This window comes from Bos grunniens, chromosome 8 (genome assembly GCF_055505025.1).
Source record: "Bos grunniens cultivar Pamir isolate PY7600 chromosome 8, Bosgru_T2T1.0, whole genome shotgun sequence".
Taxonomy (NCBI): Eukaryota; Metazoa; Chordata; class Mammalia; order Artiodactyla; family Bovidae; genus Bos; species Bos grunniens.
The window spans coordinates 52,302,992-52,317,003 of NC_141172.1; the positions used below are offsets into that span (position 1 = coordinate 52,302,992).

Genomic DNA, 14,012 nt, shown 5'->3' on the forward strand with positions numbered 1-14,012 from the left:
CTTAAAAGACATCTACCTCAGGTCCTTTGTCACGTGGAGTGGACCCACGCTCCCAGGCCTGAGACAGGAAACCCTAGCCAAGCCTCTGCCTGTGAGGCCTGCGTTCTTTCTCTGAAGAGACGGCCTCAGGGTGAAGACACGTGGCTTGTTATAAGTCTTTATTGAGCAGCTATTTAACCTTGTTTTAACAAATTGCTTGCAACCTAAACTAGGGCAAGATTTAAAAAAAAAAAAATTTGATAAATACTATCAATATAAATGTTTCCACTAAAGAAGTTGGAAATTTCTGATTATATTCAGAAAGGAAATTCTTTTTTATTTGTTTAAAAACTATTGAACCTATCTACTTTGGGACATGGACGTGCATCGTATAGTGCTTTAGAGAAGGAACGATTGATCCCAATACTCCTTATAATGCAAAAACATTCTAGGAGAGGCTTAGGCAACTTCAAGAGAAGGAAAACTCAAGAATGAAGAATACTGTAGTACAAACTTATGGCCAAAAATACTGTATTTTTAACCAGCAAGATCATTGGGGCATTATTATACAACATTAGGTGTTTTTTTTTTGCAAAACTAGTTCCCATCCCCAAACAATAGACAATACATGCATTTGAATGACATTTTAAGAACAGTAAATATGATTCTTTTAAATACTGCAAGTTAAAAATGTTTTCTGACAAAACTCCCTAAATACATAAGTCTAGGAAGGGTTTCCAACATGATGACAGGTGAGGAATCCAGCAAGTTGCATTTAGAGAGTTCTCTGAGGAAAAGAAATCCACCAAAAACATGTGTTTCAGTCAAAGTAACCTGAACAAAGTTACATAGTAATTTTCCATCTTTCTTTTCTAAATTTAAAAATATTGTACTGAAGAATATCTTCCTCCCTGTTTTTTTTTTTTTTTTCTGTCTACCAAAGCTTATATGGAAGTTAGAATTCCTTCATCCAAGTGAGATCCAATTTTACCCATAGATGTTTTCATAACGTGTACATGTTGTTTACTATTGGGTTGGAATCATACAGGGAAATGGAGGATCCATGGTAAGGGAGGTAAGAAGAAAATTAATACTTGAGCACCTACTATGTGCTAGGTGTGTATGCATACTTTGAACAGATGATTCTAGAGGCAAGAGGGTTACTGAAGAGCATTGGTAGTTGAGACAGCAAGAAATTGTTATCCTGTGAGAAAAACAAATGGCAACTTTATACTAAGTATCTACGAAGCAGCAGGTGCCTGGCTCCAAAAATCTCTAGCTAATCGTATACAACTAAGCCATTTCTTTTCCTAAATTGATGGAATCAAAATGAAATCCCAAAGACATAGTTACCAGGACAGATCTATTAATGCTACATATGCTGGAAATATGTAGAGATAGATAAACATACAATATTACTAGTTTCAATTTTTGTGTGTTTCTAACCAAAGAAAAGTCTTTGGAAGAAAATATGTATACCAAGCACACCTTATCTGTCAATTGAGATGTTGTCAATTACCAATTAAGTGGTTTTAAACCCTTATTTAATTTTAAGAAGAGCAGCAATATACGTTACAATATTTGGGTACACTTTATTTTTATATGGGTTAACATTCTGCTATATTTCATTTCATTCATTCTTTTTGAGAAACTGAAAACAAAGGGAAATTGAGGGTAACTTGAAGATTATTTCCAACCAGTATCTGAGTCTTGCAGTATCTCATTATGCAGCCCTTTCTTCCCATTATTTTTATATATTTTTTTGCAAATAATAGTCATTTTTGACCCATATCCAGCATAAATAGCTTTTCACCCATTACTAACTTAAGACAACTAAAATTTACAATCATGTGGCAGTATAAATTTTAAAATTACAGTTCGTACACCTTGACAATCAAGATAGTCTGAAGTACAAAAAGTAAATTGTCCTTTAGCTGAATTACCTTTTTAAATATCAGACCTGCTAGCTAATCTACAAAAAATTGCAAGTTTCGGTGTTCTTCAAATACCTTTTGTAGATGTCATCTGCTAGTAAACAACATATGCAGGTTTCTAGAATATTTTCTCCCCCACTCAATTCATGACATTCAACAGAGCTCTTTATATGAAAATGTATCGAAAAACAAACAACTTTGAAGGGAGTTATTTACTTTTGAATGGGTGTGTTATTTCCCTTTGTTTCAGATATGAGGCACAAACTTCTGAATTTAAGCTCTGTAAGGCATAGTACAAACCTCCAATTTACAAACAAGGGATTCTCTGTGGGTTGGAACTGCCATGTCACGCAAAAAAGGGCAAAATCATCTGTAAACTGGTACACTGCAATGTGTTAAGTGAGTCATGAGACGGCTGCTTGCCTTGGTCTGCGGAAGAAAGGTTTCTGTGTTTTTGTTTTTGAATAAGACATGCCCAAGTCACCACACAACTTGCCACAGGCCTCCGTTACTGAGAGCATCAACAAGAGGGGTCCAGCGGCACACGCTTAGAACGCTTGCAATCACAATAATATAAAGCATGAGTAAACTTCGTTTTTATACAAAACTGAAAAGAATCCCTTCCCACCCCAGCCCGTTCAGTAAAACCCCAAAGAAACAAAAAAGAAAATCCTTTAGCTTCAATTGACTAGTGTGGATACAATCGGTTTCTATGCATCACTGTAACCAGGGTGATCAATTTTTTCCCTTCTCAAGAAAAGGGATCTTATCATGCACCCTAAGATGAACAGTGAAACCACAAACCTCAATTCTGCATAGCAATTCCATCCCAATTTCATGAAGACAAATATAACAATCTTTCCCTGTTTTGCTCAGCTTCTTGGAGCTCTGAGATCAGGTTTAATTGACTACATCTACTATAGCTCTATTAAATAGAATATCCTGATTCCCTAAAACTGTTAACACTTATGATCTTGTGATGAGGTTTTCTCTATACACACTGTAGGCCTTCAAATGTTGTTTATACTTTTTTTTTTCCTTTTTTATCTTTTTTTTTTTTTTTTTTTGCTGCACCAAATTTAAGATCGCCCTTTCAGGCAAGCAGTGGTCGCTAGCTATTAAAACATTTCCTTAGTGGATCACAATAGCTTCTAAAACTGCCTTTCTAATAAAGGCCATCAGAGAGGTAATACTAAACTGTGCGTTTGCCAAATAAGAATATGAATTGTATAAAAGCTCATATTCCAATCCTAGGTCAAATGGCAAAAGTTCTACAAAGTTGGTTTCCATGTTTGTATAAAAGCTCCAACTGCTTTTATGTATTTTGCTATGAAATTACCTTTGGGTCTTATAATCAGTATACCTCTGCTTAGGAATGTGCAAATGATTTTATATAGCACGATGCTAGTACCGCTCTGTACGATAGTAAGGTTTTTTTTTCTTTTTCTTTTCTAAATGGAAAAAAAAAATCCCTAGTCAGAAATAAACTGACAAATTTACATTCTCCTCTCTTAAAAAAGTAAATAAAATAACATTATTCAAAATGTGAATTAGCTATGAGACATACAATTACATAGATACATATCAATACAGCACATTCAATCTGCCAAAAAATTAATGATTACAAAGCCAGTAAGGATGATGCAATATCAAGAGAGAGATGTATGTACAATGATTAGAGCATTCATAATTGCACTATACCTATAGGCAGTCTGTTTCTTACTTAAATTACAGGTGCTTTCTGAATAAGGAGAGAAAAACCAGGTAACCTGTGTACTTTGAGGCTGGCAGAGCAAAGAATGGGAACATTCCATTATTACTGAATAACTCTGGTACTCATCTCATAAGCCATTAATTTTCTCTCTCCTTTGTTGTTCCAAAACAGTGATTTACATAAAAGTTTATAGACTCCTGCCAAATAGTACTGTAGTAAAATTAGACCAGGATCATGGCCTAATTCTACCTTCCCAGCAGGTTTAAACCATCATGATTTGTTTTCTTAAATTATATTTCAATTCAAGCTGCTTGACAGAAGATCATCAATACATGTGCTGTTTTTTTTGCATTGGTTGAAAAATTGCACATATAGAATTCTAGATCTCTCTCCTACTACGTTCAGTTACATAGATACACATTCTATAGAACAGAGAGGTTACTTATGAGTTTCGGTCCATAAATCTTCCTTAAGTTCAACTCAATCAGTCACCAGTTTAAGATCCTAAAGATGGTAAACTAGCAGTAACTTCAGAGTCTGCAAATTAAAGGTGTCAGAGTAATACTATTGACCAGTGTTTTTGGCAGACCTACTTGACCTTAAAGAACAGAGAGAGAGTAAACTGGCTTCAAATGAAAAGATAAAAGCAGATTTCATGGGGTATCACACAAGACAGCTTTTCCACATTGCTGATTCAGACGCTCAACATGGAATGTGGACACTAAACAACGTGATTTAAGGGCAAATAAAAGGATGGACTGTAAGAATCAAATCTACAGTGACCAACAGTTTGGCAACTGGTGTTTCAGGTTCATTCTCAGCCAAACATTTTAGGCTTCACAGTCTTACTCTCTCACATTTTAAGATTCTGGCTTTCATCTTTTAAGCTCTCATTAATTTTTTTTTAAAAGCCAGCTTTGGCAACACATATCCATAGTTAAAAGTCATTTTAAAATTGTGGCCCAAACACTAAGGGGGAAAAAAAAAGAGGGAGAAGAAGTTTCAGGAAAAAAAAAAAAATTAAGAGCAACCTATGAGAAGGATCTGGGCAGCAGCCATTGGGATAATGTAGTGTCTCTTGGCATATGTTTTTGGCATCTGCAATTTGAAGAAAAGAGGGCGGAGAAAAAAATGGCAAGAAACAGAGGAAGAACAATGGCACATGATATTTCAAAAGGAAGAACTCCTTCTGTGTGTCTTGGCCCTTGCTTTACTGACTTCTATATGGTTTGCAGAGCAACCAGTTATGGCTGAAGGTAAACTTCAAAAAAAAGAAAACAAAAAACAAGACACTTAACCATTAAACGGGCATCCACTGTCCCAGCCCAAAGTGAGGCAAGACAATATATTTATATAAAAAGACCTCTATATGTGTATCCAGATCAATACATTTAAAACCACAGTATTAATACTTATAATCCTTCAGCAAAAACCACAAACTGTTAAATTAAGCTGATGTCAATGGCTTAAATTGAATGACATTGTCCTGATTCTATCATTTGAGAGAAAAACTTGACCAAGAATGGAACTATGATAAAGGCCATCGTAATGTGGGAAAAATCAAGAGGAAGGGATGGGTTGGGAAAAGGAAAATCAACTTCATTTTGCTTAATAGAAAAGAAAGAGAGAGAGAGAGGAAGAAACAGCTCTTGTTTTTGTGAGTGCATGACTGAGAATTTAAAATACATTGAGTCACAAGATTTTGCCTAAAAAAAAGAGAGGAAATGTGCTGGGACTGTACTTCAGCATCCTGTTTTTCCTCTGAATAGTTTAAATAAAATCATAATATTTACTACAAACTCTGTGGACACGCTCACACAGAGTCCAGGACGGCAATAAATTAGTATTATGCAAATTGTTTTCCACAGAAATACAGTCCCTCTTGTTTAGCTTCACTAGCCCACCAGGGAAGGGAAGGGCGGTGTCGAGGAGGCACGACTAGACCAGATTGTACTCCTTCAGGTTCAGCTGGAGGATGGTGTCCTTGACAGCGGCGAACACAAAGCGGATGTTCTCGGTGTCTGTGGCGCACGTGAAGTGCGAGTAGATGATTTTGTCACTGTCTGGGTTCAGGTCCACGAACATCTTCAGGATGAATTCTCGAGCTGCCTGGGCATCTCGCTGGGGTCCTGTTGGCCAAGAGAGAAGAGGGACATCTGTCAGCCAGCTGATCTGTTAATGCACTTGCTCCATGGTTACTAATGCTCATGAAGACCTCTTCACTGTAGATCTGATCTGTTATAAGCGTCCTCCCCGACACGACTGTGTGTCACGGCTCCTCTTTCTCACTTTAGCTGCCCATGCATCCACCTCCATCTATCCACAGAATGTGATCTTGTGAGAACAGGCAGGTAGTGTGAAGGCCAGGCTAAGTTTAGCTCTGATTCTTTGGGACATAAGGAGCTACTACAGAATCTTCAGGTAGGGATGTGATTAGCTTACTTCTGGTTGGACTGAGTTAACTGTGCTGATTTCAGCTGCATAACAAGTGTGCATATCATATAACTGCCTCAAGCTCTCTCGTCAATTTGCCCCTGTGTGCTCCCCACCCAACCTGCTCCCACTTTTTTATCGATCATTTTACATTCTCCAGACTGAAATCTCTTTAAGAATAGAAAACCTGTTTCTTAACCTCTGGTCTGTCTACAACTGTCCTCTGCAGGCTCATTTCTGGTGTTTCTGAAAAAACCACATTTACGTAGAATTTAATTCACTACATGTGATGATTAAAAAAAGCTGGTTTATGTTTTCTTACATTTATCCAGGGTCTCTTAAGTGCCAAGCACTGTCTTAGATGTTTTTAAAAAGGATCATGATACATTTATCAGGATATATTACGAAGTTATTTGATAATTCTGTAACAGAGTCTTAGACATGACACCAAAATCACAGGCAACAAAAAAGAAAACAGATGAATTGGACTTAATCAAAATTAAGAACTTTTGCACATCTAAGGACATTATTAAGAAAGTAAAAAGACAACATACACACTTGACTGTACAGCAGTAACTAACACATTATAATTCAACTATACTTCAATAAAAATAAATTTAAAAAAGAATGACTAAAAAAGACAACCTACAGAATGGGACAAAACATTTGCAAATCATACATCTGATAATGGATAAATATTCAGAATATACCAAGAACTCCAACAACTCAACAATAAAAAGACAACCTGATAAAAGATGGGCAAGGGATTTAAATAAACATTTCTCCCAAGAAGATATAAAAATGGCCAATAAGCACATGAAAAGATGTTCATTATAAGCACATGAAAAGATAAGCATTATTAACTATGAGAGAATGCAAATCAAAACCACAGTATGATACCACTTCACATCTACCTGAATGGCTATAATCAAATCAAGTGGAAGATAACAAGTGTTAGCAAGCATGTGGAGGAATCTGAACCCTTGTGCATTGTTGCTAGGAATATAAAATGGAAAACAGTGTGATGGGTCCTCAAAAAGCTAAACACAGAATTACCATATGAACCAGCAACTCCATTCCTAGGTATCTACCCCAAAGAAGGAAACAACCCAAGGATCCATCAACAGAGGAATGGAAAAGCAAAGGGTAGTATATACAGACAACGGAATATTATTCAGCCATAAAAAGTAAGTTCTGACAGATGCCACAACATACATGAATCTTGAAAATATGTCAGGTAAAATAAGTCAGACATAAAACAACATATACTGCAGGATTCCACTTAGGTGAAGTATTGAGAAAAGGCACATTTATAGAGATAGAAAGTAGATTAGAGTTTAACAGGGGTTAGGAAGAAGGGAAAATGGGGAGATATTAATTAATGATTATAGAATTTTGGGGGGCAATGACACAGTTTTGGAAATAGAGATGGCTGCTCTGCACTGTGTGGAGAAGGCAATGGCACCCCACTCCAGTACTCTTGCCTGGAAAATCCCATGGATGGAGGAGCCTGGTAGACTGCAGTCCATAGGGTCGCTAAGAGTCGGACACGAATGAGCAACTTCACTTTCACTTTTCACTTTCATGCATTGGAGAAGGAAATGGCAACCCACTCCAGTGTTCTTGCCTGGAGAATCCCAGGGACTGGGAAGCCTGGTGGGCTGCCGTCTATGGGGTCGCACAGAGGTGGACATGACTGAAGCGACTAAGGAGCAGCAGCAGCAGCAGCTCTGCACTGTGAATGTAATTATAGTATCACTGAACTGCATGCTTAAAAATGGTTAAAAAGACAAACTTTCACGTTACATATATTTTACAATAATTCATGAAACTAATGACACATACAAAAAACAACTGAATGGTATGCTTTAAATGGATGAATTATATATTGTATGTGAATCATATCTTAGCAGAACTGTTTTAAAAACATAATAGACCCTGATAAATATGTTAATTTAAAACTTGTTGTAAATTAAAAGCAATACCAAAACATTACCACCTATCAAGGACTGAGCACTTTCTTTCTTTTTTCTTTATATAATTTATTTCATTTTCTGTCTGTTGTTCTAGAATAAGCACCTTTCTTATATGCATCTTTTGGCACTATGCATCTGAATTTCTCCCATTTTCCATTTAGCTTTATACCATGAAAGAGGGGTAAGCACTATAAGCTCTATTCCTCCTCTCCCAGAAAACCCGCTTGGGATCCACAGCTTAGATTTTTTTTTTTTTTTTAATCAGTATTGTTATTTACTGGTTGGGATAAAGAAATCTTTGACAATTCTACTGAGGGCCTACAGATTCTAACAAAATACATGGTAAGCTTCAGAAAGTCAACTTGAAAACTTTTCAAACCAATCTTATAAGCAAATAAGCTTATATCCAACACTGCCAGACATTGGGAGGAAGAGTCATGAAAGCAGATTATTCTCACTTGTACAGGTTACAAAAGGAATGTTTGAATTCCTGACTTAGCCCAGATTTGAAATTGTCAATGATTAAGAAGACTGGCACCATACTGAATTAAAGAGTGCCCCAATTAAAAATATGTGAGAGACAGAGAGAGAGAGAGAGATAAATTTAGTGTCCTAGCTTATTTAATGTACTATTTTTAACTTAATTCCATTGTTGTTATTGTTCAGTTGCTCAGTCGTGTCCAACTCTTTGCAACCTCGTGGACTGCGGCACACCAGGCTTCCCTATCTTTCACCATCTCCCGGAGATGGACCAGTAGATTGTTAGAACTGATGCAGACTTCCATTTTCATAAAAGAACGTTATCTTTCTGGCTTGTGAATGAAATTTTACTTGCTCTTTTTGGGAAACGAAAGTCTATTCTTTTGACTCTTTTGTTCTTTTTTTAACTCTAAAGTATATTAGAACATAACTCAAGTTCACTGAAGAAGAGCACGTGGAGTCTGTTATGCTTTTAAGCATAATTTGTTATCTGAATAAACATAAACTACAAAGAAATCATTACGGCCATTATAGCAGGAACAAAAATCCCATAGTCTCTATGAACAGTTTTGCAATTCAAGTCCATGTGGAAATGGTAATTTTCCTTTCTGAAGAGAAATAAAGAAATGACATTCATTATGATTAAGACCTTGTAAGTACAGAAATGTGGAAGTGTGAAATTTATAATACTATAAACATGTGTATTATAAACATGTCACTGCAGAGTGGGCCTAGAATTTTTTCTCTCAGCTCATCTTACAAGGGCCTGAAGTCTCCTGGAATGACAGCTGCATCTGCTTTAGGAATAACTATCAGCGTCTTTTATTCTTTTTCCACAGACAAGTTTCCTATATGCGTGACGTGTGTTACCAGGGAAGATGGACAGTGAAAAAAAAATGAACTTCAGATTTAACAACATTCACAGTGGGCTCATGTTGGAAGGAAGATGCTCTTATTTATAGTGATGGGGAATCGGGAACTCACTGGACAAAGGAGAAATGTAAAAAGAAGAGGAAGAAGCCGCACAGAGAAGGAAGAACAGTACTCTAACACTTACTTCGGGTCTTTATCGCAGGAAAACCAACCCTGGTGTGCTGTTCTATGTGTGCTGTGTGGGTGCCTTGAGCCTCGGTGGGTCTGCTCTGTCATCCCATAAGTATGCACATAATGAAAACATGCTGCCTACAGGCTTGTGCTATGTCAGGGGGTGGTGGTCATTTCTCATTCGTGGATTTTCACCAAATTCTGAGAAAGACTAAAACAAGTCTCCCCTTCCAGCCATACGAGGCAAGCATGTGTGTTAGGTGTAAGCCGGACGCTTCGTGCCCACCTTATTTGGGCTGGTCTCGTGTTTAAGGAGTCAGCCTGCTGCTGAGGGAGAGAACCAGTGCTAGGTTGCCTCCTTCCGTGCTTTGCTCAGGAGCACTGAGGACTACAGGCTCGGGCATCTGTGACTTGGTGGCAGGCTAGTGGCCAAGTAAAAGGAGGAACAGAGAACAGGATAGGCAAGTATTTGTTTTTAAAGGGACCTCAAAGCACAAAGGAAAAGCTACTTGGACAGAGGATGGGAACACACTGCAGACAAAACCAGCATGATAACATCCCTACAAGTTAGAATTCTATGTGCATTTGAGAAGGAACTTCAGTTCATTAACATGTAACGTTTCCCTTCCAAGAGCAGCATCACACCAAACACACGTGTGATGAAAGATGAGTGAAACTCCATCCTCAATGTGTTGGCATCTTTGGGGAAAGCTATGAGGCCAAACTGAGTATTAGTTTTGAAGTAATTACCTTTCTTTCTTTTTTTTTTTTAAATTTTATTTTATTTTTAAACTTTACAATAAGTAATTGCCTTTCTTAAGGAGTTCCTAGAAGTACAAAAACGCTGCTGAGTTGACATACACACCAGATAGCTTATGCTGATAAAGTATTTTTTAAAAACAGCCCATTCTCTTGTTGCACCTCTAGAATAGGTACTTTTGGGTTTGTGTTCTTCTCTCTGCCAGGCACCGAGCTACGTGACTTGCATACGTGATTCCATTCAATTCTTTTTTACCCAGGAGGAAACTGAGTACTTAAATGTGACTGAGGCCCCACCGCCGGTAAGTGGCCGAGCTGGTGCAGTGCTGTGCGACATTCAAAGTTTGTCCTCTTACATGCTATTCACTTAGATCTGGGTTTGGCAAGCTTTCTCTGTTTAAGGACCACAGAGTAAATATTTTGAGCTTCTGGGCCACTTGAGCTCTATCACAACCACTTAGTTCTGCTGCTGTAGCATAAAAGCAGCCAGACAGCATATAAATGAGTGGGTGTGGCTGTTTCAGTAGAATTTTACTTAGTTGTTTAGTCATTCAGTCATGTCTGACTCTTTTGCGACCCCACCAGGTTCCTCTGTTCATGGGCTTTCCCAGGCAAGAATCCTGGAGTGGGTTGCCATTTCCTTCTCCAGGGGATCTTCCTGACCCAGGGATCAGAACCGAGTCTCCTGCTTGGCAGGTGGACTCTTTACCACTGAGCCACCTAGGAAGCCCACAGTTAGCCACTCCTAATCTATACTCGAGCGTGTGTGGGGAGCTGAGTGTGGACTCTGCAGATAAGTTCTTACAGGGCAGTGGCTGTGACTCTTTCACCTGTTTCAGAGTGGCTGGTACGGATGCATTTTGTTACCAATCTGTCAGCAAGTAATATTTTGCAGAAGGGGTTGGGTGTTGTGCTCAGTCATCCAGGATTTCAGTCTAGTTGAGGAGGCAAGATTTGTTATAAGAAGGAAGTAAATAATGCAAAGTACATAGACAGGAGTCCCAAAGTGGGTGCTACAGGCAGAGCTTAAAAGATGGGTGCCTTCTCTCAGGATAATGGGGCTTCATGGGGTCATGAAGCCCTCCAAAGAAAATATCTGTGTCAGGCATCATGCTGAAATCTCACACTTATGTTATCTATTACAGTCAACAAAACAAAAGTTTGGTTCTAAAGCCCAGAGCAATTCAGTTACTTGATCAAGGTTTACAAATAGGAAGTATCAGAACTGGTATTTGAAGCTGACAGATCGACTTCAGACCATGGGCTCTTGACCACAAAATTCTGTTTTCTCTCCAGAGAGAAGGACAGGCAGACTGTTACCAAATGAAAGGGAACTCAAGAGGGAACTATAATGGTTGATACATAGTCAAAACTAGGGGATGGTTCCATCCTCTGATATAAAAGAAAGCTTCTTATGTATTTTGAAGTAAGTGTAAATTTCATCACTGTTGGTAAGTGAAACATTTCAGGTCATTAAAAGACAGGACAAACAATGATTCATACTCCATCAACACGTGGGCTTCTGAGGCACTGATGGAGTACAGGAGTGTGTCAGCTCTGGCCCTGGTCTCAGGAGGTGGGATATTTCCCTGGCTAACACGCTGGCTGAAGAGTGAAGACTTACCATCGTATTCCGGGAAATAGTCAACTAGGTGGGAATACATAATTTTCTCCTCTAGAAGATCTTTCTTGTTTAAGAACAGAATAACTGAGGAGTTCTGGAACCAGGGATACGTGATAATTGTTCTAAACAGTGCTTTGCTTTCCTCCATTCGGTTCTGAAAAAAAAATCAGCAGAAAAACAAGACGTGAATTACATGATCACTCAGCCTGGGAACTGTTTGCTTTGTAAGTCCAACCCATCTTTGGTATGCATTCAATTTCTGTGGCCTTGGGCTGAGCTTCCATGGCATCAGGATTTACATGCAAAAGGCTCAGCAGCTCTTTTCATTAGGCAAACTCTCAGGCTGACGAGCAGAAGAGAATAATAATAATAAATATCTACTGATAGAACTTTTAAGGTAGAAAAAGAATCATCAAAGCCTAGAGAATCAAGTTGTACCTGGCACACTGTCACAAATGCCCACCAAGAATTATTCATTCATGGCCAAATACTTAAGGTCTGTATCAAAAACTAAGAACCAGGCTTCATTTTGCATTTCTTAACCTATATGTACTAGGGACTTCACAATTAGTCTATTACATAACAGTCAAAACAAAGTTACTTTATTCTTTGCCCAAAGTGCATCAATATTTTTTAGAAGTATTATTTTTTACTATACATATATATATATATATATACACACACATACACACACACACATTCCCTGATTAGAAAAACACATGGAAAAATATTTTTAGATCACACATTTCCTATTTATCAGAACACACTGTCTCCCTAAGTTTCACTATAATTTTCATACACAACTGTGGACCTATACATAGTAATTAGTTGGAAATACAAATGTAATATTGCTCACCACCTTCAGTGTTTTCAACTGAAGCTATCTATCAAGTCAGTCTAGGTAACAGAAAACCTCTATGAATTCTTAAGGAATTAGTCAGCTTGCTCTTACAAATGAAGATGTTTCAAGGGTACTTCTGACTCGGGTGATCACTCACCAGCCAAAAGCTAGACAGCCTCCTCGCTTAGCCCACATCTATTCACCAGCTCTTCCTTCTACAGACACACTTGCTTCGAAATCATTCCTGCCCTTGGTCACAGACCAAGGTGGCAGATTTGGAGAATCCTCCTTGGGCCTGCATTTTCTCAGACAACAGAGAACACTCTCCATTCCCCTGTCTTGGATCTATGTGTTATGACCAAGTCTGGGGCAATGGAAAAGCCTGCTGAGGATTGAGCCCATGTCTACTGCTAACAGGTGGCTTAATGGCTTAAGCCAGAGGATCCTATTCAAAAAGTGGGTTCAATCCCTGGGTCAGGAAGATCCCTTGGAGAAGGAAATGGCAACCCACTTCAGTATTCTTCCCTGAAGAATCCCATGGACAGAGGAGCCTGGCAGGCTACAGTCCATAGGGTCACAAAGAGTCAGACATGACTTGGCAACTAAACAAATAATCCTATTCTCCTTGTACCTGGGGTGATTCAGGGCTGGGCTCTGAATCCAGGTTCCTGTCACTTGGACTACTGCTTCCCTTGTTTTTTGGTTACCAGTGTAGCCAAGCTGCTCAACCAGTCCAGTTAAACTCCAGGATTTTTGCCAAGAGCTTTGGAACAGAGAACCAGCTTTCATGAAAAAAGTGGAAGAAGCATCGTGTAGCCTTGAGCTTCCAGAAACCATTTTGAAACAGGAAGAAAAAGAAACTAGGTTTTAACTTCTTGGTCAAACCATGCCAAAACCTGGTGATGCTTTGCATTTTTTAGTAACATCAACCAATTAAGTACTCTTTAGTTTTTAAGCTAGTTTGAACTGTATTTTTTCTGGATCTTATTATATATAAAATACTTCTCAGAGAAAAACAATATATTATTTATATGCAGAATCTCCCCCAAAATGATGCAAATGAACTTACTTACAAAACAGAAACAGGCTCACAGACTTTGAAAAAGAATGCTATTTATCACTGAACCACTTTGCTGTACACCTGAAACTGTTAATACAATATTGGTAACTCTAGTTCAATATAAAATTTAAAAAAAAATCTAATGCTTTTGATTGATATAGCTGGATC

General features: G+C 38.2%; 1 protein-coding gene and 1 long non-coding RNA gene across 5 annotated transcripts in view; one reads left to right on the forward strand and one right to left on the reverse strand.

Annotated features, from left to right (window-relative positions):
• Positions 1–14,012, forward strand: part of LOC147367067 (uncharacterized) — a 38,658-nt gene that overhangs the window by 19,112 nt on the left and 5,534 nt on the right. For 2 of the 3 annotated variants that reach the window (XR_015169773.1, XR_015169775.1), the window contains exons 3-4: positions 9,356–9,647; positions 10,580–10,621. This is a non-coding gene — a long non-coding RNA (uncharacterized LOC147367067). Of the gene's footprint in view, positions 1–9,355; positions 9,648–10,525; positions 10,622–14,012 lie in introns of all 3 variants that reach the window. The other variant, XR_015169774.1, reaches the window with a different exon arrangement.
• LOC147367068 (guanine nucleotide-binding protein G(q) subunit alpha) overlaps positions 1,548–14,012 on the reverse strand; it is a 315,174-nt gene continuing 302,709 nt past the window's right edge. For both annotated transcript variants that reach the window (XM_086415620.1, XM_086415621.1), the window contains exons 6-7: positions 11,944–12,097; positions 1,548–5,756 (exon numbers count right to left, since the gene is read on the reverse strand). In XM_086415620.1, the coding sequence (XP_086271746.1) occupies positions 5,566–5,756; positions 11,944–12,097 (345 nt within the window). In that variant the 3' untranslated portion in view covers positions 1,548–5,565. The remainder of the gene's footprint in view (positions 5,757–11,943; positions 12,098–14,012) is intronic.